Source organism: Sus scrofa, chromosome 13 (genome assembly GCF_054392235.1).
Source record: "Sus scrofa isolate SSC_HxYL_T2T_F1_AM1 chromosome 13, Sscrofa_HxYL_maternal_Yorkshire_Landrace_v2.0, whole genome shotgun sequence".
NCBI classification, from domain to species: domain Eukaryota; kingdom Metazoa; phylum Chordata; class Mammalia; order Artiodactyla; family Suidae; genus Sus; species Sus scrofa.
Window position 1 is genome coordinate 173,404,923 of NC_139395.1, and position 26,016 is coordinate 173,430,938.

Consider the following 26,016-nt stretch of genomic DNA (forward strand, 5'->3'; position numbering starts at 1 on the left):
CTGTGATTATAATGATAACTGGAATCAGTAAAAAAAAAAAAAAAAAAAAAAGAGTAATGTATGATCCTTTTCTAGAACACATTCCATTCAACTAACATTTACTGTAAGATACTTTTCTTTAATTACTCATCACAAATTCATACCATATAAGCAACTCACCGGTCCACAGGAGTTGATGTATTCTCAATAAAACTGATAACTTTTTCCCTGACATTAACAGATTTTGTCTTCAAAGCAACAGTCATTTTATTTACTAGAGATTTCATTCCTCTATCACTTGAGCCATTAGAAGATTCACCCTAGGGGGCAGGAAAAAAAAGAACTTACTGATGAAATAATTGCTCTCCAAGTGATTAGGACACACACACTGCTTACCACTAAGCGTTATCTAAATGTTATGCAATGAACTGTGCACCCCACCACCATCACCAATTCAGATGTTAAAGTCCTCATTCCCAGTAAACCTAAGAAACAGACTGTTCAAGGACACAGGGCTCTTTAAGAATAAATTAAGGTTGAGGTCACATAGGTGGGCCCTAACCAACATAGCTGATGTGCTTATAGGGAAAGGGCTACCCAGACAGAGAAAAAAGGGCATGTGGGACACAGCAACAAGGCAGTCATCTGCACACCAAAGAGAGGTCAAACCTTTGATCCCAGAAATCCAGCCTCCAGAACTAAGAGAAAATAAATTTCTGTTGTTTAAGCCTCTTAGTTGTATTTTGTTATGACAGCCTGATACATTGAGTGAAATGATTTTAAGAATGGAAGGTAGAAATGAAACATGAGGATATGTATTATATGCATAAATGTGTGGAGCCCAAAATTATCTTCTTTATTCAATAAAAACTAAACTTACCTTTTCTTAGTCTATAATAATAAGCAAAAGTAAAATCAGAATATCATTTGTATAATCAAGGTATCGTTCATATTGCTAAATTTTTAAATACTTATTTCTTGTAAATTTTTGCTGTTTAAAACATTTTTATTTAGGCTCTTAATTTCTCAAGAGAAGTTATCCCTATGTACCTAATATAATAGGTGTGAGTCTAATTCTTTTTGGAATTAGATTTTATTTCTGAATCTTCTTTGCAGGACATAGATTCATAGTACAGATACATATAAACACTTTCATGACCGTAATGGAAAACTGTCAGTCATGAACATGTGGTAGTTTAGAGCACTGTCTTGATATGTGTTAAGGTGCCAGCAGTTTTATCCATCACTTCCTCTGCACTATTTGTGACAATGTCAACACAGAGAAAAACACAAGTAATGTCTTGATATTCTTTTTGAAAATGGTTTTTATGTTATGGATTCCCTGACATGATTTCTAAAATTCCTGAAGGTATGAGAACCATACTTCGAGTGTGTAAGTTTTAGGCCTATGATACCTAAGAATTGAAGACATCCTCTCTCTTTTTAGCTATTCCTTCTGTTTGATCTTGAAAGTGCAACTCTCTTGTTTGAAAAGTCCCTAAATGTAATTATTGAATTGTATATAATTGCTCCTTTATACCCTATAGGGCAAGCTGGTAGTAGATGTCAAAAGTTTAAAAATGTGTGGGTTCAATCCCTGGCCCAGCTCAGTGGGTTAAAGGACCCAGTATTGCCACAGGTGCTACACAGGTTGCAGCTAGGGCTCTGATTCAATCCTTGGTTTAGGAACTTCCATGCGTGGTGGGTGCAGCCTTTAAAAAAAAGAAAAAAAGAAAAAAAAGAGAATGGGTCATTAACTAATTAACACAAAAATCATGTTTCTATTTCCATATACAGGAGTTCCCGCTGTGGCACAGTCAGTTAATGATCTGGCTTGTCTCTGTGGCAGCAATGGTTCAATCCCTGGCCTGGCCCAGTGGTTTGGGGTCCAGTCTTGCCACAGCTGTAGCTTGGAGTCAATCCCTGGCCCAGGAACTAACATACGACAGTTTCTTTATTTTTTCATCTTTTTGCCATTTCTAGGGCCCCTCCTGCGGCATATGGAGGTTCCCAGGCTAGGGGTCCAATCGGAGCTGTAGCTGCCAGCCTACGCCAGAGCCATAGCAACTCGGGGATCTGAGCTGCGTCTGCAACCTACACCACAGCTCCCGGCAACGCTGGATCCCTAACCCACTGAGCAAGGCCAGGGATCAAACCCGCAACCTCATGGTTCCTAGTCAGATTTGTTAACCACTGAGCCACAACGGAATCTCCATGACAGTTTCTTTAATAACCTCAATCATTATTTTTCAAATCTGAAGATAAAAACTTCAAGAGAAAAACTATCCAATGCTATGGGTGGGAATATAAATTAGAATAATGTTTTTTTTGGAGGGCAATTTAACAATAATGCAGAATTCTAAGGATTTTAATATGTAATCTTTTGATTAAGTTATTCCACTTTTAGGATGAAATAATCACGACATGTCAATAAACATGTCAAATATGCTACCTCAAAAATTAGCTGTAGTAGCGTTTATAATAGAAAATGAGTGGAAGCAATGTAAATATTCAGCAATATGGGACCACCTGAACAAATTATAATATAGTCATTCTATTTAGCTATTCAAAATAAAAATAGCAAATATTTATTAAATAACAGGTGATTTTGGAGTTCCCATCATGGCTTAGCAGTAATAAATCTGACTGGTAACCATGAGAATGTGGGTTTTATCCCTGGCCTTGCCCAGGGGGTAAAGGATGCAGCGTTACAGTAGGTCGCAGACATGGCTCCAGTGTTGCTGTGGCTGTGGTTAGGCCAGCAGATGCAGCTCCACTTTGAACCCTAGCCCAGGAATTTCCATGTGTCTCATGTGCAGCCCTAAAAAGAAAAAACAAAAAAATGATGATTCCATACAAAGAGCTCTTAGATACTTAGAGGATCAAGCTAAAAAATTATCAGAGAATCCTCATCTGCTAATAATGTGACAATAATTTGGTCTGATTTACAGAGCTGAATATAAACTTCAATCCTCTAGTGTTACAAATTTATAATAACTACTATAAAATATAGTACCTGTAAGTGACAGGTACAGCATTTTACATTCACTTGCACATTTAATCCTCAAATCATTCTTATGAGGAAGGTTCATCCCTATTTTCACAGATGGAGAAACCAGAGCAGAAAGACCTTGCTGGAGATCTGTAAGAAAGTAAATTGTACAGACAGAAACCTGAACACCCAGGTTTAAGTCAGACTGGTAAGCCCAAGCATGTAACTATGACCCTGTATCAGAATTCTCCTATTTCTGACTTAAAGAATGTTCGTTAGGTAGATGGGGACTACTTACTAAGAAAATGATTTGATGACACCTATGTCAAATGACATAAAATACTGAAAATGCACAAAAAACTTACTGCCTAAATTAATTTTCAAAGCAGAACAGATTTACCCACTATAGCAAAACTCTTGCAGTAATGTACATCCCAGTAACTAAAAGTGAAATATAATGGGATTGGCAGTTAGTTCCTGTCTTCCTCTGCCTGGCCCATTCTCAAATATGAGTAGACTGAAGTCCTAACCATGTAAGGATTAGGTAAGGAGGAGAGATACATACATGATATACAGGAGATATGATCATGAGCCTCAGTATTCTCCTGGCCCAAACTAACTGGGAGATTCCTAGAGCCAGCTCACTTTAGAGTCCTAGCTAGTCACAGGACTCAGAATTATTTCCACTGATATGTTAAGCTGGAAGAGAAAACTGTCACAGGGTAATACCAAGCTGTAGCTGAACAGGGAGAAATCTGATTTCAGCAGGTGGGCCACCAGAATTCCTGGCAAGTTTCACTGTGCAGATCTGCTCCCATCATTTCATTAACCTCACGATAATATGACTCCTCACTGTATATGTCTGAAGTATTTTGATTCCATTCTGTTATGGTAGGTGTTTAGCTGCTCATTACCTTTTCTGGGCACTTATCCAAATCTGGTGACACAATCTATGTATATACACTTACATCAACAGAAGAAGTGATACTGCTCCTTGAGCCTGAGGTACTAGCAATCCAATGGCCATATCCATTTTCTGGTCCATCCACATTAATGTCTGCCAGGTGCTGCTGCAGTGCTTATTAAACAGGAAGAAGAAAAAAAAAATCCTGACATATCAACACCCTTTGGAAGGATTCATTACCAGGCAAGTGTAATAAACATGCCATTGCTGAATGAAAAAGAATACAAGGGCATAATCACGGGTATTTATCTCAGCACCTCTGTAAAGGAGTAAAGGCTCCAGGCTCCAGAAAGTCCTTTCTCTCTTCTTCCTTCCAAAGCCCTCTCTCTGTACATACTTAATTTTCCCTAATTGAATCTAAGGGTGATAATAACTGTATACATAGGCTTGATGTTTTCCCCTTTGGAAGGTAATCTTTCAGGGATTAATAAATAATCTTAGCAACATTTCTATGGCACCTATTATACAAGTGTCATAAAGGATTAACAGAAAACCTATGGGGAAGTTCCTGTGTGGTGCAGCAGGCTAAGGATCTGGCACTGCCGAAGCTGTGGCATAGGTCACAAACACAGCATGGGTTCAATCCTCAGCCTAGGAACTTCCACATGTTGTGGGTATGGTCAAAAAAAAAAAAAAAAAGAAAGAAAGAAAAGAAAACCTATGTTAGGTCTTGTTTACCATAAGAGACATCAGTTAATCCTTCCGATAATAAAGAATCGGTCTTAGAAAAGACTATGGAAACTGCTATGAAAAGAGAGGTTATTCTTGGAAAAGAAATAATTTATAGTTTAGAAAAAAGGTCCTAAAACCTAGACCATATATACTATAAAAGAATGATTTTCAGACACTTTTGAGAACAAGCTTAACAACCAAGTTTTGTATTATGTTGTCAGAATCCCAAATAAATAACACTGGGCCTTAGGCCAATACTTGCTTAACACTAGTACTTATTAAAATAAGCCTTTCTGGAGTTCACTGTTAAGAATCAAACTGCAGCAACTTAGGCTGCTGCAGAGGCACAGGTTACATCCCTGGCCTGGACCAGGTTAAAAGATCCGGCATTGTCGCACCTGCGGCATAGGTCACAGCTGTGGCTTAGATTTAATTATTGACCCAGGAACTTCCATATGCTCCAAAAAGTGAAGGCAAAGGGATTAATAAATTAAAACCTTACCCAGGAGTTCCTGTTGTGGCTCAGCAGTAATGAACTCGACTAGTATCCATGAGGATTTGGGTTTGGTTTGATCCCTGTCCTCACTCAGTGGGTTAAGGATCAAGCATTGCCGTGAACTGCAGTGTAGGTCACAGACAGGGCTCGAATCTGCTGTGGCTGTGGCATAGGCTGGCAGCTGCAGCTCCTATCTGACCCCTAGCCTGGGAACCTCCATAAGCTGCAGATGCAGCCATAAAAAATTAAAAAACAAAACAGGAGTCTCTGTCGTGGCACAGTGGAAATGAATCTGCCTGGGAACCATTAGGTTGCGGGTTTGATCCCTGGCCTCGTTCAGTGGGTTAAGGATCTGGCATTGCCATAAGCTGTGGTGTAGATCTCAGACACGGTTTGGATCTGGCACTGCTGTGGCTGTGGCGTAGGCTGGCAGCTGTAGCTTCAATTAGACCCCTAGCCTAGGAACCTCCACATGCTGAGGGTGTGGCCCTAAAAAGCAAACAAACAAAAGAACCTTACCCATAAATCCTCCGCTGGCAATGCTCACATATTCTTTATTTTTCTGAAATGGAAAATAAAATTTTAATTATTCCAAAATGCAATTTAATTAAAACTTCTGATAGTTCTATAAGCACTGACAAATGTAATATAGTTAGATATTAATTTATGGAATTTTTTCCTTTCTTTGACATTTTGGACTTTGGCACAGAGAAGTACATACGTTTATCTTGTGTATTGTAAGTTCTGGCGCCTGGGTGGGAAAAAGGGAAAAACTTCATGGCTACTAACAAGAGTGTGATTTTATCTGTATTATAGTTGTAACAGTGCAATAGAGAGTCAAACCAAAATCAGTTCAATTTTGTATTTTCAGATGTAACCAGAATGATTTTTAAAAGCTTTCAAAAACACTTTGGGTCCTTTATGAAAAGGAAATATAAAAAAATATTACAGCTAATTATGAAGAAGAAATGATAGAACACTAACAGTTTACAAACTACTAAAAATTAATAAATCTAAACAGTGATGACAAAGACACAAGAAAGAGAGATATCTGGGCCAGGTATCAAACCTACATCCCCTCGGAGACAAAGCTGGGTCCTTAACCTGCCAAGCCATAACGGGAACTCTGAGTCCCTATTTTTTGTTATTCTGTATAAGATTCTAAAATCTTTCCTCCAGTAAGGCATAAAGTTACCTTATAATACCTCCCCCAAACACCTTGTTTATTCTCTGATTTTGTCTTTCAAAGATTGTCCTTTAGACCAATTTCCTCAAACCAGACTCCCAATAAAATGGATACAAACTGAGTGGCTTGTGAATCACCATACCTACTGTCTCTACTATCTTCCTGATTGTATAGTTTTGGGTCACACAAAGTGAAGACTTTAATGTATAAACTATCAGAGAATACCTAATAAACAACTATTTTTATAAAGAAAGAACCATCACTGAGTGAGGCTTTCTGGAGAAGGTAAAGGGACAAGTTGTATAAAATCACTAATACAAATTAGTTCTGCTGAAGACAACATTCAAACACAAAAAGAAAAGGTGGCTAAAAGTCATGATAAACATGTATATTTATTTGACTTCAAAGTGAAGATATTAAAATTATAAAGAGTTCCCGTTGTGGCTCAGGGAAAGGAATCTGACTAGCATCCATGAGGACGCAGGTTCAATCCCTGGCCTGGTTCAGTGGGTTAAGGATCCGGCACTGCCGTGAGCTGTGGTACAGGCCACAGACACGGCTAGGTTCTCAAATTGCTGTGGCTGTGGTGTAGGTCAGCAGCTACAGCTCTGATTCGACCCCTGGCCTGGGAACCTCCATATGCTGTGAGTACAGCCCTAAAAAGACAAAAATAAATAAATAAATAAATAAATAAAATGAATTACAGAGTAACTGTAAAAAGTACTAGGGCATAAACAGACATAGAAAAGGATGCAACAGGAGTTCCCCGTCGTGGCACAGCGGAAAGTAATCCGACTAGGAACCATGAGGTTGCAGGTTGGACCCCTGGCCTCGCTCGGTAGGTTAAGGATCTGGCGTTGTCATGAGCTGTGGTGTTAGGTCACAGACTCGGATCTGGCATTGCTGTGGCTCTGGCATAGGCTGGTGGCTACAGCTCCAATTAGACCCCTAGCCTGGGACCTCCATGTGTCGCGGGAGCGGCCCTAGAAAAGGCAATAAGATTAAAAAAAAAGAGAAAAGGATGCAACAGAATAATCCAGAAACAGACCCTGAGGCATTGAGTATTCAGTATATCTTAAGTGGTGGTATTTCAAGTTGACAGCATAACTGGTTAGCTATTTTGGGAAAAAAAAAATTTTTTTTGATTCCTACCTTACTTCTTACACAAAAATAATTCCAGATGGCCCAAGATTTAACATAAAAAATAAATCAGGAGTTCCTGACATGGTGCAGCAGCAACGAATCTGACTAGGAACCATGAGGTTTCGGATTCAATCCCTGGCCTTGCTGAGTAAGTAAAGGATCTGGCGTTGCCATGAGCTGTGGTGTAGGTTGCAGACAAAGCTCGGATCTGGCGTTGCTGTGGCTCTGGCGTAGGCCAGCAGTTGTAGCTCCGACTGGACCCCTAGCCTGGGAACCTCCCTATGCCCAGGGAGCGGCCCTAAAAAAATATAACATAATAAAATAAAATAAAAATAAATCATATAAGCATGTGAGAAAAATCTGGGGGAGAAGACCTTTTTTGGCATGACACAAAACCATTAAGGTATTAAAAAAAAATACAGATAAATTTGACAACGTAGATAACAGCACAAAATTACCTCTAAGAATATCTTAAAGGTGGCAGCAATAATCAACTAAAACTGTCAACTGTCAACGTACCTGTAAGAAGTGTGCCAGGACCATGTTCATATACATGTCTTCCTCCTCTCTGCCACTGCCCATGAAACAAAGGTGTTCCCCGCCAGCAATGGAGCCGGATTCAATGGACTGCTTCTGCGCTTCCAGCAAGGATTTTACTGACTGTGCAAACTCGGATGGATTCTGGAGCATCTAGACAATTGAAAAAAATTTAATGCAGCAAGCCTTTCTTTCTTTTTTTTTTTTAGGGCCTCACCTGCGGCATATGGAGGTTGCCAGGCTAGGGGTCAAATCAGAGCTACAGCAACACCAAATCCAAGCTGCGTCTGCGACCTATATCCCACAGCTCACGGCAATGCCAGATCCTTAACCCATTGAGTGAGGCCAAGGATCAAACCTGCAACCTCATGGTTCCTAGTCAGATTAGTTTCCGATGCGCCACGAAAGGAACAACTTATGTTTCTTATACATTAGCAAAACTTGAAATATTTTTCCAAGAAAAAAACCCACAATATTTAAATTGCCACCATGAAAAAGAAAAAAAAGTGAAGGCTCTTATAAATAAAATCCCTGAGAGAAAAGAAAATATGTATGAATGTACCTATAACACATCAGAAAATAAAAGCTGAAATTCACAGATTAAATTATGCAAAGAAAATATGCTAATGGAAAAAAATGTTTTTGCTATTTGTTTTCTAAACATGCTTCAGTGTCTTTAGATATCATGACAAGAAAAGTTTAACACTGAGCGGAAGGGTCCGTAACAAAAACAATACATCAAAACAAGCTATATTTTTTAGTTTCTACTTACTTGGCCCATCATGTATTTCTTAAAGGACAGTCAGAAACAGTAGAAGCCGTTAACTTTTCAGGCAATAAATTATTGTCCATCTGTACCATGGACCACTATACAGCCATTAAAAAGAATGTGCTTAAATGAAAAGATCTCCAAGAAACTGTGAAGTGAAAATGCCAGTGAACTATCAAATGAAAAAATCAAGTGAAAAAAAAAGTGAACAAGTAGTATATATTTATATATAAAAGGTCTGGAAGGTTAAACCGAGATGATGTAATTGTTAACTTAGAGACATTCTTCTTTTTTTCTTCTTTTTGTTTTTTTAGGGCTGTACCAGCAACATATGGAAGTTCCCAGGCTAGGGGTTGACCAGAACTGTAGCTGCTGGCCTACATCACAGCCACAGCAACTTGGGATCCAAGCCACGTCTGTGACCAACACCACAGCTCACAGCAGCACCGGATCCTTAACCCATTGATTGAGGCCAGGGATCAAACCCCATCCTCATGGATACTGGTCAGATTCATTACTGATGAGCCATGATGGGAACCCCATCTCTGAGATATTTTTGGTTTTTTGTTTTTGTTTTGTTTTTTTTTTTAAGGAAAAATCAAGTTATTAATGAATCTGAATAAAATTTTAAAATAAGCATAAAAGAACCATCTAGTTCCTCCTGGATGAATCAAGAAAGAGAAAGGCACATAGTTCACTTTCAGGATGCAAACAAGCCAGGATCGCCTTCTTCACCTGTAGCATCCCAAACCCTCTGCGTTGTTCTACCTCCATTTTTCCGTGAGTTTCCTCTTAACACTGCCTAGACCCTTCTACATGCCATTTCAGCCTCAGTGTCAACTGTTTCGGACAAGTTGGGAAGAAGGGCAGATAGCATAGTCAGCAAAAGAAGTTACTCCTCTGAATTCCCCATCCCTGAGGCTCTAATAACCCCAGAAGGGCTTAAATGATGTTAGTCCCTGTCCTACCAAATATTCTAAGCATCTCTGACATTTAATTATCAACTTCATCTACTCCTTCAATTAAAGTGAACTTAAGACAGCAATTTTAACAACTGAGCTCTTATACAGCAGACACTACCCTTACTAAATATTAGTTTATTATACGCATAAGTACTCATGACGAAAAAAGGCTTATAGTAAAAACTTTCAGATTATCCAATCATAACACGAGCTAATATTCATACTTACCAGGCGCAAAGCACTATGCTAAGTGCTACATCAGGTAGCTCACAGTATGAAGTTTAGAATTTACTGACATAACAATGATAACCAACAGTAAGCCATGGTTAACAGTGCTTTCATCTATCCTTTATGATAACAAAAGGGTGTCCTAGGTGAAAAGGAAACTGGAGAGCAATACTTTTATAGGGGCAGAGACTCCTTCCTTAAAGCAGAAAGAAAAAACATCTCCAGTCTGGTACATGTATATTTATTTATGGACTAAAGAAAAAAAATCAATTTCTTCTCTTACTTTTCAAAAAATTTTAATCAGCATTTATACTAACCAGATCTGAATCTAAGTGGAAAGCAGTTGATAAATGCCCAGCATTATACTGTTCCGCAGGACGGCAATCCACCACAAAGAACCGGACTCCTTCCTAAAAGGGAAACATTTGACATAATAGAATTTGCCATGAGAGGCACATTTTCATAATATGACAATTAACCAAAGGAGGGGAAACATATTTATTAAAAATTGGATCTCACATATAACTAGGAGGACCCACACATTACAGACGCCAGAAAATAACCTTGAGATCTCAACTAATTTTATTCATTTAAAACTGTTAAAATATTTTGTATATACTGTTCTTGACTAGACAGTGTTAAAATACATAGTAGGAAAATGTTAGTTTGAGCTATAAAACTAATAATATTGGAATTTAACAATTTAATATCAATCATGTTAAACACTTGTAAAAACACTATATAGTTATACACACAGATGTAGAAACAATTCCTATTTTTGCAAATAAACCCACAAACTTAACAACAATTCAATTCACATAAGGATTAAGTATCTTTTGCGGGTGAGTGGAGGTTCTCCAATGCCAGTCTGAACTGAAGAAGTTCACGTAGTCTCTTTAAACTGGATTACATGTCTTGATTTGCATGGGGGGGGTGCTTTTTAGGGCCACACCCATGGCATACGGAAATTCTCAGGCTAGGGTCAAATTGGAGCTGTAGCTGCTGGCCTATATACCACAGCACAGCAACGAGGGATCTGAGCCTGCGTAGGGTAGGTCGCTGATGTGACTCAGATTCAGAGTTGGTGTGGAATAGGCTGGCAGCTGTAGCTTTGATTCTACCCCTCACCTGGGAACTTCCATATGCTCAAGGGCAGCCCTAAAAAAAAAAAAAGAAAAAAGAAAAAAAACAAAAACATGTGAGGTGCTTGTTTTTAAAAGATCTATCACAAAAGACCTGTCTTTCCATGTCCATTCCTTTTCTCTCCATATTTGAAATACATCCCACCTTCCAAACACACACGCATATGGTTAACTGTTACACTATTAGGAATAAAGAACATACATTGAAAAAACTGGCTCATCAGATTTCATGAGGCAGCAAAAGACAGAACTAGGTATATCTTCAATTCTCCTTTGTAACATACCAAAAGGCATTAAACCATATAATTTAATTAGCTGTATAAGTACCCAGAATTTAACTGTTAAAGGCTAAACTCACCCTTTCAAGTACTTTATACAACATTCAGTTGCTTTGCTAAAATATGAAAAAAGATACAGCAATTTACAAAAATTGGTATCGAAAATAACTAGTTCTTGACAATTAAAATAACACATAAGCTGGCAGTTTAAAAATGAACATCTGGACAGAAGATTTAAAATATTAATCATTCAAATAAAAGCTACACTGTTACAGTAAATTAATTTTGTGAGACTCAACAGGGAGGAAATTTTTGATTTCTTGCATTTTGAAGGGGACAGTCCTCTGACCAAACAGTGGGATTTTTTTTTTTTTTACTTACTCCTTGAAGCTGATTTGCTTGAAGGATCTCTGACACAGAGATGGCCAAACACAGAGCCTGACTCAGATCAGCATCGTCATCTTTAATCCCCAACAAAGTACTACCAAATAAATGGTGATTATCCTGTATGAAGAGGAATTTTTAAAACATTATAAAGAAAAAATAAAATCAAACTTTCTTCCTAAAACTATTCTTAATAGACCAAGATAAAATGTAAAAATTTCTCAACCTTACAGGCTAAAAGCTACAAAAAGGCTACATACAAAGTCTTGTTATGAGTTCACACAAAATGAAAGACTAAGAAAAAAAACAACATTGATACACAGCTATCTTCTATACTATTACCTACATTTAAACATTAAATTTTTAGATGGCTACTCACAACTTTTTATATTTTAATAAGAAAAATATGGCATAAATTGCAAAATATACTGTTATAGCCTATTCTAATTAGCAACTGCTAGTGCAGATTTACTATGTCTGAAGAATAAAAGCTATTCTCTTAAAAAACTGAGAAGAAAAGGATAAGACTCTTTTCATTCAATATCATAATCAGTATCCCAGCATCTAACTTAGCCAACATAGTGGGGAACTAAAGGTAATATATACAGGCAATTATTAAAATAGCTGAAATTAGTCCCTAGAAACAAATCTCTTTTGCAAGTAATTAGTTTTGAGGGAAAATGTTCTGAAAAGTTTTCCTTTATCTGCCTCTTGAACACACCATATTGAACATAATTTAACCTCATCTTAGTTTCAGTGACATGATTACTTCTAACTAGAAAGTATAATGGTAGACACCTAAAAAAAAAGACAATAAAGCTCTCATGAGCACCTGAGGTCACAAACTGTTTATAAATGGTACTTATGTGTCTCCTCCACTACTAGGTTTTGCTTCTTAAGAGTTATATTCCGGCTTTTTTTTTTTTTTTTTTCCCTTCAGTATTTACTGTTTATTTCACAGCTATGCAAACAGTATTTAGTGAAGGACCAAACAAATCAATGTATTTCTCCCTTTCATTCCAATTTCTTGAGTTCTCTGCCTCTATATTTGGGCTTCTAATCTGGTGTTTTCTTCTCTTGAAAGAACTCTTTTTTTTTTTTTTATTTTCCCACTGTACAGCAAGGGGGTCAGGTTATCCTTACATGTATACATGACGATTACATTTTTTTTCCTCACCCTTATTCTGTTGCAACATGAGTATCTAGACAAAGATCTCAATGCTACTCAGCAGGATTTCCTTGTAAATCTATTCTAAGTTGTGTCTGATAACCCCAAGCTCCCGATCCCTCCCACTCCCTCCCCCTCCCATCAGGCAGCCACAAGTCTTTTCTCCAAGTCCATGATTTTCTTTTCTGAGGAGATGTTCATTTGTGCTGGATATTAGATTCCAGTTATAAGTGATATCATATGGTGTTTGTCTTTGTCTTTCTGGCTCATGTCACTCAGTATGAGATTCTCTAGTGAAAGAACTCTTCTAATCTGAGAAAGGTTCTAGGTCTCTATGGAGCTAAGTGACCCTTTTTTTTGGTTTAAAAGACAGCTCATTGGGGTTAGTAGATGCAAACTATTGCATGTGGAATGGATAAGCAATGCTATTCTGCTGTATAGCCCAAGGAACTATATCTGATCACTTGTGATGGAACATGATGGAGGATAATGTGAAAAAAAGAACATACATATGTATGATTGGGTTATTTTGCTGTACAGCAGAAATTGACAGAACATTGTAAGTCAACTATAAACAAAAATTTTTTGGCGTTCTCATCTTGGCTCAGTGCAGATGAATCTGACTAGCATCTATGAGGACGAAGGTTCGATCCCTGACCTCGCTCAGTGGGTTAAGGATATGGTGTTTCCATGAGCTGTGGTGTAGGTTGCAGATGCGACTCGGATCCTGGGTTGCTGTGGCTGTGCAATAGCCCAAGAGCTGTACCTCCAATTAAAACCCTAGCCTGGGAACCTCCATATGCCACAGGTGCAGCCCTAAATAGACCCAAAAATTTTTTTAAATTAAAAAAGTTAAAAAAAAAAAAAAGACAGCTCAGTATCATTTAAGTTGTACAAAGCTGACTTCCAGATAAAGGAGGCATAATTATACATCCTCCATCTGATTTTTGTAATATGATTTTTATTTATTTTGTCTTTTTGCCTTTTCTAGAGCCGCTCCTACGGCATATGGAGGTTCCCAGGCTAGGGGTCTAATCAGAGCTGTAGCTGCCAGCCTACACCACAGCTCACAGCAACTCCAGATCCTTAACCCACTGAGCAAGGCCAGGGATCAAACCTGCAACCTCGTGGTTCCTAGTCGGATTCGTTAACCACTGAGCCACGACGAGAACTCCTGTAATATGATTTTTAAAGCCAGGAAAGCATTACTTTAGGAAGTGCCCAGGGTTAACAGATGCAAACAATTGCATTTGGAGTGGATAAGCAATGAGATCCTGCTATATAGCACAGGGAACTATATCTAGTTACTTGTGATGGAACATGATGGAGGAAAATGTGAGAAAAAGAATACATATATATATATATATATATGTATGTATGTATGTATGACTGGGTAACTTTGCTGTACAGGAGATATTGAAAGAACACTGTAAATCAACTATAACAGAAAATATGAAAATCAATATCATAAAAAAAAATTTAAGAAGTGCCTCACAGTCAGTTTTCTAATGATGAAGAATAATGAGAGTAGAAGTAAACTGGTTGCTACAATATTTGTATACTATCTTTTTTTTGGGGGCGGGGGGGAGACATATGTGGCATGAGGCAGTTTCTGGGCCAGGGAATCACACCCACACCAGAGCAATGACTCAAGCCACAGCAGTGACAAAGCCAGATCCTTAACCCACCAAGTCACCAGGGAACTCCTATTTACTATCTTTTTAAATGTCTGTTACCCCATTACAGAGAGTATTTACAGTGAAAAATACCATACAAAACTATAACATACAAAAAGAAAAGAATGACAATCTAGAGTATTTTAACTGAAGTGGATACAACATAAACCATAAAACAATGTACAAAATATGAAATACTGAAGGAAGTCACTTCCTGCTTATACCTTCCTAAATGAAGCTGGTGTTTTACTGCAATAATAGTGAGCCAGAGAGAAAAGGTCTTCTATATCTTCTAGATTCAAACTGGATGGAGTATTTTCCAAGAACTCTGAAATAGGATTACAAATACAGTATCAAAACATTTTTGTTTGTGAAGAATAATGATTTATATATCAAGGTTGGAATATCTTTAACATTATAACTACATAAATGGACTCTCAATAGTGATCCATTAAAAACTGCTTGGGGTGAAGTGGATTTCTCCAAAGGAGTTGAAACTGCTAATGAAATTCTGCTAGTGAATGATGGTGTCAGGCAATCAAATCAAATTTATTAGCCTTGACTGGAATACTGCGATTTATTTAACAAACACATATGAAATGTTAGGGTCCCTGGAAATAAAAAATGACTAAGAAATGGTTCCTGACTTAAGGAACTTCATCTTGTTTAACAAATGTTATTAAGATAAATTATTATAATGTAGTGAGATAAACACTATAACACAGACATTACAAAGTGTCAGGGAATATAGAGAGGAAGTAACTAAATCTGTGTGGGGGCTAGTGGGGAGAACCCAAAAGGAGGAGCAAAATTTGAACAATGGAGATACTTATGAAAGCTGAGTACTCAAGGTAAATTAAGGAAAAAAGAAGGGAAGAGCAGAGAGGAGGGCAATTTATTTGAACAATGAAATCAAAGAAACAGTACATGGAAAAGAACTGAAATCATGAAGAAAAAAACACAACACAGAAGGAATGAATGAGGGTGGCAAAATCAGGGGAAACAGTCTTCAAGGTCTGTACCTGGAGAGTGTGTAAGAGTTGAATGGAATCTCAGAGCTCTTCTAGACTAATCTCTTAAATTAATAGATGAGCAAACAGTTTTAGAAAATTAAGTGACTTGAAATGTTTTCTCCATATTAGATGATACTTACGAATAACTTCTTCTTTGCTGTCAGATTCCTGTGCTAAAATGACTTCTCTGTAAATGAGAATCAAATAAATTTGAGTTAAATATTAACAGAGCATCCTGAGAAGAGAAGAAAAATCTAACCATCTTGATACTTACTTTGCATTAACAAGGATTATTAACATCAAGAAATAAATAAAAAATGGATCTGCTTGTTGTAGATATCCATCCCATATTGCCTGAGTGACTTCAATAGAACAGTAACATGCAAAAAGGCTTCCAAGCTGTAATGAGGAAATGAAATGAGAGATATAAATCATTGGAAATTACTTGTTCTTTTAAAAGTATTAAGGCAAATGTGTAACATTATATCAAACTGTCTGCACCTTATATTTCATGTGTAATTTTATTGTATGTAATCCAGAGGCAAAGCATGTGGATTCAAGGCCCAATGAAGCCAGCTTCTAGCTGTGTGACTTAGGGCATGACACTTAACCTCCAAAGCTTCCATTTCTATCTCTGTTTTAAAAAAGGAATACTAATACCCACCTTTAATCACTGTTGTGAAGAGAAAGATAATTAATCTAGAATATCTAAAGTAACCAGAACATATCTGCCATAGCATAATAACTTGCATATAGTTACCCATGAGTTTATAGGTTAAGTACTTCCAAAGTAATTGCAAAGATCAAGTATGGTAATTTAAGAGCACTAATGAAATTTTAATGACAATGTAAAGGCAAATTACTCCCCAAGCTTACTTGTATATCATTTGAAATAGATGAGACAACATTCAGGCTCCTCAATAGGTTTCAGGAGCTCAGTGTTTTGTTTTTTTTGTGGGACAGGCTGTGCTCATGACATGTGAAAGTTCCTGGGCCAGACACTAAACCTGTGCCACAGCAGTGACAACAGCCAGATTCTTAACCACTAGGTCACCAAGGAACTCCCATAATAGATACATTTAGTGAATATTTAGTGAGTACTAAACTACTGCCTCCAGTCTTTTATTAAATATCTCTTTAGTTTAATATTCTTATTTTAATATTCTTTTATTAAATATTTCTAATTTGATATTCTAATATTCTGTAGAAAAGGGAAGAGAAATTAAATTACTTAATTTAATAATTTTAATATTCTAATATTTAACTCTAATATTAAATATCTTATTTTAATATTCAAAGTAGACATTTTTTTCCTCCCCATTTTACAGGTAAGAAAACAGACTTGTATTAATAACCTTCCTAAATAATATCACAGAGCTAGTGAGTGGTGGTGTTTGGATTAGAAAAAAGGCCTGAGGCTCTTCAGCCCATGTAACTGCTCTTACTGTTGACTACAAAGCTTTTGAAGTACATAATGCTTCTAATGTTCTTTGTAGTTGCTTAAAATTTCTATTCCAAATACAGATTACTACATATACAGAATATGCAAACACAAACAGAATAGCAAAGTATGGTCATTAAACTCACTTAGCTAACCTAAAGCTACCACTGTTTTTGTTCATAGTTAGGAGTTCTCCGGGTTTAAGAATTTGTTTTGTTTCATCTCATGATTGGAAAAAAAAAAAAGACTCCATTCCATAGACATGATACCAGTAGCAAGAATGAGCCATTTGGGGCATCAACAAGGAAAAACTGGTTGTTTCAGTAACCAGTTAAAACCTGCTACCAGCAATGAGTATTAATTCAGAGTACTGGCTACAGAAATGCCATTTCCCAAGTATGATGTGATTAGAGAGACCTCTATTAAAATATCAGAATGCTTAAAAGAAAGTTTCTTACTTCAATAAAAATAAGTGGTTTTTTTTTTTTTTTTGCTTTTGAGGGTCACACCTGTGTCATATGGAAGTTCCCAGGCTAGGGGTCGAACTGGAGCTGTGGCTACCAGCCTACACCACAGACACAGCAACATGGGATCCGAGCCAGGTCTGTGACCTACATTGTAGCTCACAGCAACGCTGGATCTTTAAACCCACAGAGCGAGGCCAGGGATCAAACCCACATCCTCATGGATGCTAGTTGGGTTCGTAACCCACTGAGCCACAATGGGAACTCTCACAAATAAGAGGATTTAATGACAACAGGAGTTCCCGTCGTGGCGCAGTGGTTAACGAATCTGACTAGGAACCACGAGGTTGTGGATTCGATCCCTGTCCTTGCTCAGTGGGTCAAGGTTCCGGCGTTGCCGTGAGCTGTGGTGTAGGTCACAGACGCGGCTCGGATCCTGTGTTGCTGTGGCTCTGGTGTAGGCTGGCAGCTACAGCTCCGATTCGACCCCTAGCCTGGGAACCTCCATATGCCGCAGCAGCGGCCCAAGAAATGGCAAAAAGACAAAAAAAAAAAAAAAAAAAAAAGAGGATTTAATGACAACATAATGAATCTCAGAAAAACTAAAATTTTATAGGTATTTTATTCTACTCCAAGTGACAAGACTATAGCCCAGAGGGAACTAGAGTGTAGGGTGTTAAACAGTCTAAGATTTAGTATGCCAGAGCTGAAACCAGTTAGCATTCTGAGGTCACCATTTCCTGATTGAGATAGATAACTATTATTACTGTTTTACAGATTCTAGAAATCAAAGCTCAGAGGTTAAGTATACTAAATCACACAGTAAGTGGCAGCAATGGAATCCTTTCTGAAAAAAAGTTAGGCAAAATATAATCAATGAATATGTGGGGGTTTTTTTTGTTTTGTTTTGTTTTGTCTTTTTGCCTTTTCTAGGGCTGCTCTCACAGCATATGGAGGTTCCCAGGCTAGGAGTCCAATCAGAGCTGTAGCTGCCAGCCTACGCCAGAGCCATAGCAACGCCAGATCTAAGCCAGGTCTGCAACTTATACCACAGCTCACGGCAACACCGGATCCTTAACCCACTGAGCAAGGCCAGGGATCGAATCTGCAACCTCGTGGTTCCTAGTCGGATTCGTTAACCACTGCGCCACGACGGGAGCTCCTGAATGTGTTAAATTTTTGATTAAACATATTCTTCTAGCACTTGATCACTGTTTTAGAAAGATCTTCAAGTTAATCTAGAAAAGCAGTTCTCAAAATGTGGTCTAAGAAGGCTTGGAATTTCCCAAGAGTATTTACAGGGGAGTCTGTGAGGTCAAAGCTACTTTTATCATACAGGTTAGACTTTGCCTTTTTCATATTCATTCTCTCACAAATGAATTTTCCAAAGGCTACATGAAATGTAATATCACCACAAATTGAATAAAGAAGCAGATATGAGAATGTATCTGGCCTATGACCTAACCAAATAATGAGATTTGCAAAAATACTACAAAATCTTACTATTCTCAATGACATCCTTTTGGAAAACACAATTATTTTTCACTTAAAAATGGGCTCTTTATGTCAACATGTACAGAATTTATCACTACTAAATGAATTAATAAATTATTAAAATTTCTGGAGTCCCTGTTGTGCCTCAGTGGTTAACGAATCCGACTAGAAACCATGAGGTTGCAGGTTTGATCCCTCGCCTTGCTCAGTGGGTTAAGGATCCAGCGTTGCCGTGAGCTATGGTGTAGGTCACAGACACAGCTCGGATCTGGCGTTGCTATGGCTGTGGTGTAGGCCAGCAGCTACAGCTCTGATTAGATCCCTAGCCTGGGAACCTCCATATGCCGTGGGTGTGGCCCTAAAAAGACACACACACAAAAAAATTTCTAACCAAAATAATTCACATAAACTATGAATCCTTAATAAATGTTGAGTTTAAGAGGTCCTGAGACCAAAAGGTTTGAGAACCATTAACCTAGAATAAAACTTCTCATTTAAAATACAAATATAGGATGACAGAGCACTGAAGTGTACCTTATATTCTTTTATATTAATCATTTGATAATCTTAAGTCATTTTGCTCATGACTGGATATCAATTCTTATACATACATACATACTATCAACAATTTAATCACACGAAAGTTTTAAAGTGAACTGATATATATCATATATTTACATATATTACATACACATAAGAATATGTCACACATATTTACATATATATGTAAAACAAAAGGCTAAACTTCATATTAATTCAAGTGAAAAGCAAAAAAAAATTTTTTAAGTGCCAATAGTTTTACACCTCTGGTTTAAATAGTGGTCTATAACTTAGGGCTTTTCTTTCTCTTCCTTGGGGGGGGGGAACTAACTATAGTTTTATAGAAAGCTATTTTTCATTAAGTGTTCCTACTTTCACTTTATTACCCAGTTGAGTGCATAGGAGTCTGGAGTAATTTTCTTTGTATCAAGAAAAGAACAAAGCTCAGGCTCATGGTATTGGATGAGTAATCGGAAAAGATGAAATGGTCTTCCCTTCAGGGAACAATCCCTAAAAGACAAGAGAAGCAAGATTTCTTGTATTAATAGATCACAAATAATCATATCAGCAGTTGATCCTCCCGCAATACCCATCTCCCTTCCCTACCTCAGAATACTGAACACCACAGCATTCACAGCAAGTCTACCTGTGACAACTGTTCAGAGTTCTCTTGCTAACACCTCACATACCTGATCTGACTGAAACTTTGTAGAAACAGCAGGTCTACAGCCAACTTTGGGGAGATTCTTTCCAGGTGAATCCAGGTAGCACTCAAGAGAAGGACTACAGGGACCACTGAAAACCATGGGACCACTTAAGTTATTCTGATAAGTTTTGGATCCTAAAAGGAGACTTGGAGAATCCTGAGGAAGTCCAGCTCCATTCCTCGCTGCCAAATAAGAAGAAACTCCTAGGAAGGCTTCAGGTTAGCTTCACAGTTAATGTACTCAATCAGGAATCCTTACAAGTCTGAAATGGCCATAGATGAACATGTGAAAATAGTGGACCCAGAGTCTTAGAAGCTGTTGAAGTGGCCTAGGTACCAGCGCTTAGAGTCAATCCTGGGAGGTGCCAAAAACTGAGTAAGTGTACTACTCCTTGCCTTCTTCCCCTGTGTCTAATAAAAACACAAACAGCCCAAAGTACAGGCCATCATATTAAAAGTCAATATTTACTGACAAAATACCATGTGCCAGACACTATAATAGACACTTGATAAAGTTATCTCATTTTAGCTTTATAAGTAACTCTGTGAAAGATACTGTTATCACCCCCATTTTAGAGATGAGAAGTGATGGAGCTAAGACCTGTACACAGAAACTGGGTATTAAACCATTATGCCATACTGCCCTTTCACATACATGTAATTTAGTATTTCAACAAATGGTATTTTGGTAGATTACAGTCTAAAAAAGCAAGCTGTAAAAAATATTGAAATAAGGTAAAAGGCTTCATGTAAAAAAGATAATGAATGTCAAGAGTTTTACAATAAAAGCACTGATAAAGAATGCTTTAAAATGCTATTCAGGTGGGAATAATGAAAAATAGTTTCTACAAAACTAAGATGTGAGGTCAATGCCAGGATTTGGTATGACCCTCCATCTACTGTTTTTTAATACTGCAGGTAATAGGAAAGTTTTCTAGAGAAAGCCCTAAACTGGTAATTCAGTGCCTAGAGGCAGAACTGGATTCACACACTGGCAAGATCACTCCTCCTTAGTCTGAATACTTTTCCCACAGTATAAATGCAAGGCAGTACACTGCTAAGACAAAACATAAAAACACAGAAGGTAAGCAGAGTGGGGATGTATATTGCCTAGCCTGTGGTCTCATCTTCAGAAAATGTGGTGCTTCTCAGAGAGTCAGCCACTGCAACACCATTATTCATTTAACAGCCATGTACTGCAGTTACTCTCCATTGCAAGGCACTGTGCTTGACAGAATTCTACCCATGTCATATCTGAATCTGTATTAAGATGTATTATAGCGGAGATGTTCTAGCAACAATTTGTGGGGCTGTGCTCCATGCAAGGACATTAGCACTAACCCTGACTGGAGTATTGTGACACATGTAGAACGCATAGAAACAGTAATCAAAGGAACCTGATAAGATATTACGTAGCTCAATGTAAACCCCCCTCCCTCTCCTAGTAACTACTACCACCAACATTCTGTAGAAAGCTGGAACAGAAGCTTGGTATTACTAGCTCTGTTATACTGAGAGATGGTAAAATATAAGCAGCTGAGACAGTTCAGCAGAATGACTCCCAAATATGAATTCCAGTTTCAGCTTCACCAGGACCTTAGCCCTGTATTCTGGCATCTCTGGGTCTGTTTTCCTTACATGAAGCACTACTGCTTCAAGTTAGCACAGAGGTTCTCCACTATGGTACAACTTAGAATCACCTGGGAGTTAAAAAAAAAAAAATCTATATGGCTCTAACATAGTCTATTCAAAACTTTAAGGACCAGTATGTTTTGAAAGTTCTTTGGTTGAACAAACATTTCTCCAAAGAAGGCACACAAATTGCTACCAAACACATGAAAAAATGCTGAAAATCATTAGCTGTCAGGGAAACGCAAATCAAAACCAGAATGAGATATCACTTCACACTCAGTCTGGCTATAAAAAAAAAACAAACAAAAAAACCAAACAAATGTTGACAAGTATAGAAACTAGGATTTTCATTCATGGCTGGTGGGCATGTAAAATGGTGCAGTTATTGTGGAAAAGTCTGACAATCCTTCAAAAGGTAAAACACAGTTACCATAGAATCCAGCAATTCCACTCCCCCCAAAAAATCAAACACATGTTCACACAAAAACTTGTATACAAACGTTTATAGCAGCATTATTCATAATAGCAAAAAAGTGAAAACAATTCTAATGTCCATCACTGTTGCATGAGTAAATAAAATGTAGTATGTGCACACAAGGAAATACTACTCAACAATAAAAAGAGAGTAATGACATATGCTGCAATATAGATGGATCTTTAAACCATAATGCTAAGAAGGAAGTCACAAAAGACCACATACTATATGATTCCATTATTATTTTTTTTCTTTTTATGGCCACCTCTGTAGCATATGGAAGTTCTCCAGCTAGGGGTCAAATTGGTGCTACAGCTGCAGCTTATATGACAGCCACGGCAACACCGGATCCAAGCCACATCTGTGACCCATGCCACAGCTTGCAGAAATGCCAGGATCCTTAACCCATTGTGCAAGGCCAGAGATCTAACCCAGCCCCTCACAGAGGCAACAGCAAGTTCTTAACCTGCTCAGCTACAGTAAGAACTCCTATGATTCCATTTACATGAAATGTCCAGAATAGGCAAATCTATAGAGAAAGAAAGACTAGTGGTTGCCTAGGGTGGACAGTGTGGGGGGGAAATGGAGAGTTAACTGCTAATAACTATAGGATTTCTTTTTGGGGTGACAGAAACAGTCTAAAAATGATTGTGGCTATGGCTGCACAACTCTGTGACTATACTAAAAACCACTGAGTTGTACATACTAAAAGGATGAATGTTATAATACATGAATGATATCTTTTTTTTTTTTTTTTTTTTTTTTTGCTTTTTAGGGCTGCACCTGCAGCATATGGAAGTTCCCAGGCTAGGGGTCAAATTGGAGCTGTAGCTGCTGGCCTATGCCACAGCCACAGCAAACAGGTTCTGAGGCACATCTGTGGATACCAGTTGGGTTCGTTACTGCTGAGTCACAACCAGAACTAAATGATATCTTAAACTATAAAGGAAAAAGGAAAAAAAAGTTCAGCTGATTTTGATAAGCAACTAGGGTAGTAAACCTTATTAAAGAACAGGTGTCCAGGAGTTCCTGTTGTGGCTCAGTGGTTAACAAATCCGACTAGGAACCATGAGGTTGTGGGTTCAATCCCTGGCCTTGCTCAGTGGGTTAAGGATCCGGCGTTGCCGTGAGCTGTGGTGTAGGTTGCAGACGCGGCTTGGATCTGGCATTGCTGTGGCTGTAGTGTAGGCCGGCGGCTACAGCTCCAATTCTACCCCTAGCCTGGGAACCTCCATATGCCGCGGGAGCGGCCCAAGAAATGGCAAAAAAAAAAAAAAAAAAAAAAAAAAGAACAGGTGTCCAACCAAACTGAGGTTCAAATCCTGACTCAATCATACACCAGAAGTGTAATCTAGAATAAGTCATTTAATATCTTTCTTTCTTTGCCTCAGTTTCTATAGTTTTAAATCAGAGATACCTACCTTAAAGTGATCACTTTAAAGGAGAAAATACATAAAGCACCTATACCTAGAATTGGATGTTATCACATAAAATCAGGGGGAAAAAATGGTAGTCATTTAACTATCAAGCTCCAGAAGAGTAGTTCTCTTTCTTTGACTCTACAGTGCAATCGACCAAGAAGGAAAACCTAAACAAACACTGATGCATGGTTGTTTTCCTCAGAGATTTAATTAGTCAGGTGCATAACCAGGCATCAGGATTTTTAAGAACTCTTTCAATGATTTCAATGTGTATCCAGGATTCACTATGCAGCCAAACCACTGGTCTAGATTATGTCAAAAGTTCCTTTTGGCTCTAAAATCCTGACCACCAGATCCAAAGCACTGAGAACTACAAGAATTCTTTCTGACCTCAAGAGTGCTGCCCCTGCTACTACCTCCCCACTCTTCACCCTCTTTCCACTCCACTCCCACGACAACCTACACATCAGTCTAGACTCAACTTAAGTGTCACTTGCCCAAAGACCTCCCTGACCTCCAGGGCAAGTTAGGTTGACCCCATTACACATTTCCACAGCACTTTATACTTCACTTTCCTAACACTCAGCACACTTTTAATTACTGGTTCAACACCTGTACTTCTAGGACTACATGCCAAACTGTAATCCCAACACCTCACTTAAGGTACCCGCACTCCAGAAATTTTGCTTTTTACTTAGACACTGTAATGTTATTCTTACTTTACAGGTAAAGAAATCAAAACAGGGATACCACCAAAAAGTATGAGTTACTCTACATATAAAAACTACAGAAGCATAAATTCTTAACTAAAGAATTCTTTAAAAAATGTTTATAACCACAAAAATAAAGTCAAATAACAATTATGATTCGAACAACCTTAAAAATTATATGAACTTTTTACTTTACCACCAAAGTAAATCTAACAATTTTAGTTCAAAACAAACTAAACCCTGATTCATTTTTAAAACTATAATAACTAAATCATATTACCTGGGAATGTACTTATTCATGATAGCATAAAAGCAGTTGTATAAATCGCTGCGTGGCAGTTGAAGATGCACCAACGGTTTGAGTAGATGTATCCAGCTAAGGGACGTGCTATATTTAATGTTACGTGATTTACAATAAAAGGTAATTACAGATTCAATATCCAAAAGTAATTCTGCTGCCTTCTCTTCCGGCACTGAAAGCTGGTCTAGAAAATAAGTGTCAAAATAAAGTTACCAAGGGCTCATCAGATGCCCAGTTATTGGACAAAGTACTTGTTTATAAACATATAATACAATCTTACTGCATTTAGAGCATGTCAAGGGCAAAAGAGAACTGCACAAAAGCACATTTTTGGGGAGTTCCCTGGTGGTCTAGTGGTTAGAATTTGGTGCTTTCACCACCTCAACCTGGGGTTCAATTCCTGGTCTGGGAAATGAGATCCCACATCAAGCTGCTGCACACACACAAAAAAATTTTTTTAAGTTAAAAAATATAAATAAGGCACATTTTTTCTTATACTTATTCATATTTACTAGCTATTTATTATTTACTAACTTAATAATACTTGACCTATATACAGGTTAAACATAAGAATGAATAATCTGAAGCAGAAAAAGTAGGCATAACCCACATTTCTGGAAAGCAAAAGTGTTTTCCAAACAACAGATTATCATCTGCCATGATGGGCATCTGCCACTATAGCTTTATCAAGAAGAGGGAAAGTGATTCATTCTCCACCACCAAATTCCCTTTCCTTTGCCCACATTGACAATAATATTTCTGTTGAAGTTAGCACACAAAAGCCTATTTAATTAATAACAATAAAATATGACACACGTAGGAACAAAAAGACATCAACGGACTATAGATGGATTTTTACAAAGAGAAATATAAACCAAATTAACTTAATCTTCAAAAAACCTCATGGGATGACTGGAAACCTATTCACCCATGATTTAAAATAGTTTTTCTGTAACATGACTTATGACTTAAAGACAGACTTTTGGAACACAGCCCCCTTATTCTGAGGACTGTATACAATCACACAGGTCTTCAATTATACAAAAAATAATTTAAAAACTGCCACAAAACTGTAAGGGTACCTGAAGAATTAAACATATAATGCAAAAGAAATATTAAAAACTGGACTCTTTCTTAAAATGCTAAACAGTATTTCATAAGAACTTCAAAAGAGAAGTTCTAAAACTAATTATTAGCCCTTTACAAATTCAGCATATCCCAAATTTTAACAAGATAATTATTC

The 26,016-nt window shown here is 37.6% G+C and overlaps 1 protein-coding gene and 1 long non-coding RNA gene across 9 annotated transcripts in view; one reads left to right on the forward strand and one right to left on the reverse strand.

The window, feature by feature from the left end:
- The window catches only part of LOC146397769 (uncharacterized), a 119,093-nt gene that overhangs the window by 25,505 nt on the left and 67,572 nt on the right, over window positions 1–26,016 (forward strand). The gene's annotated exons all lie outside the window — the stretch shown is intronic.
- The window catches only part of TBC1D23 (TBC1 domain family member 23), a 64,020-nt gene that overhangs the window by 12,825 nt on the left and 25,179 nt on the right, over window positions 1–26,016 (reverse strand). For 4 of the 8 annotated variants that reach the window (XM_084991596.1, XM_084991595.1, XM_021071308.2 and 1 more), the window contains exons 4-14: window positions 24,753–24,957; window positions 19,915–20,038; window positions 15,864–15,988; window positions 15,730–15,776; window positions 14,801–14,904; window positions 11,730–11,852; window positions 10,246–10,338; window positions 7,952–8,122; window positions 5,623–5,665; window positions 3,940–4,049; window positions 160–299 (exon numbers count right to left, since the gene is read on the reverse strand). In XM_084991596.1, the coding sequence (XP_084847722.1) occupies window positions 160–299; window positions 3,940–4,049; window positions 5,623–5,665; window positions 7,952–8,122; window positions 10,246–10,338; window positions 11,730–11,852; window positions 14,801–14,904; window positions 15,730–15,776; window positions 15,864–15,988; window positions 19,915–20,038; window positions 24,753–24,772 (1,100 nt within the window). In that variant the 5' untranslated portion in view covers window positions 24,773–24,957. Of the gene's footprint in view, window positions 1–159; window positions 300–3,939; window positions 4,050–5,622; window positions 5,666–7,951; window positions 8,123–10,245; window positions 10,339–11,729; window positions 11,853–14,800; window positions 14,905–15,729; window positions 15,777–15,863; window positions 15,989–19,900; window positions 20,039–24,752; window positions 24,958–26,016 lie in introns of all 8 variants that reach the window. The other 4 variants (XM_084991600.1, XM_084991598.1, XM_084991599.1 and 1 more) reach the window with 1 other exon arrangement.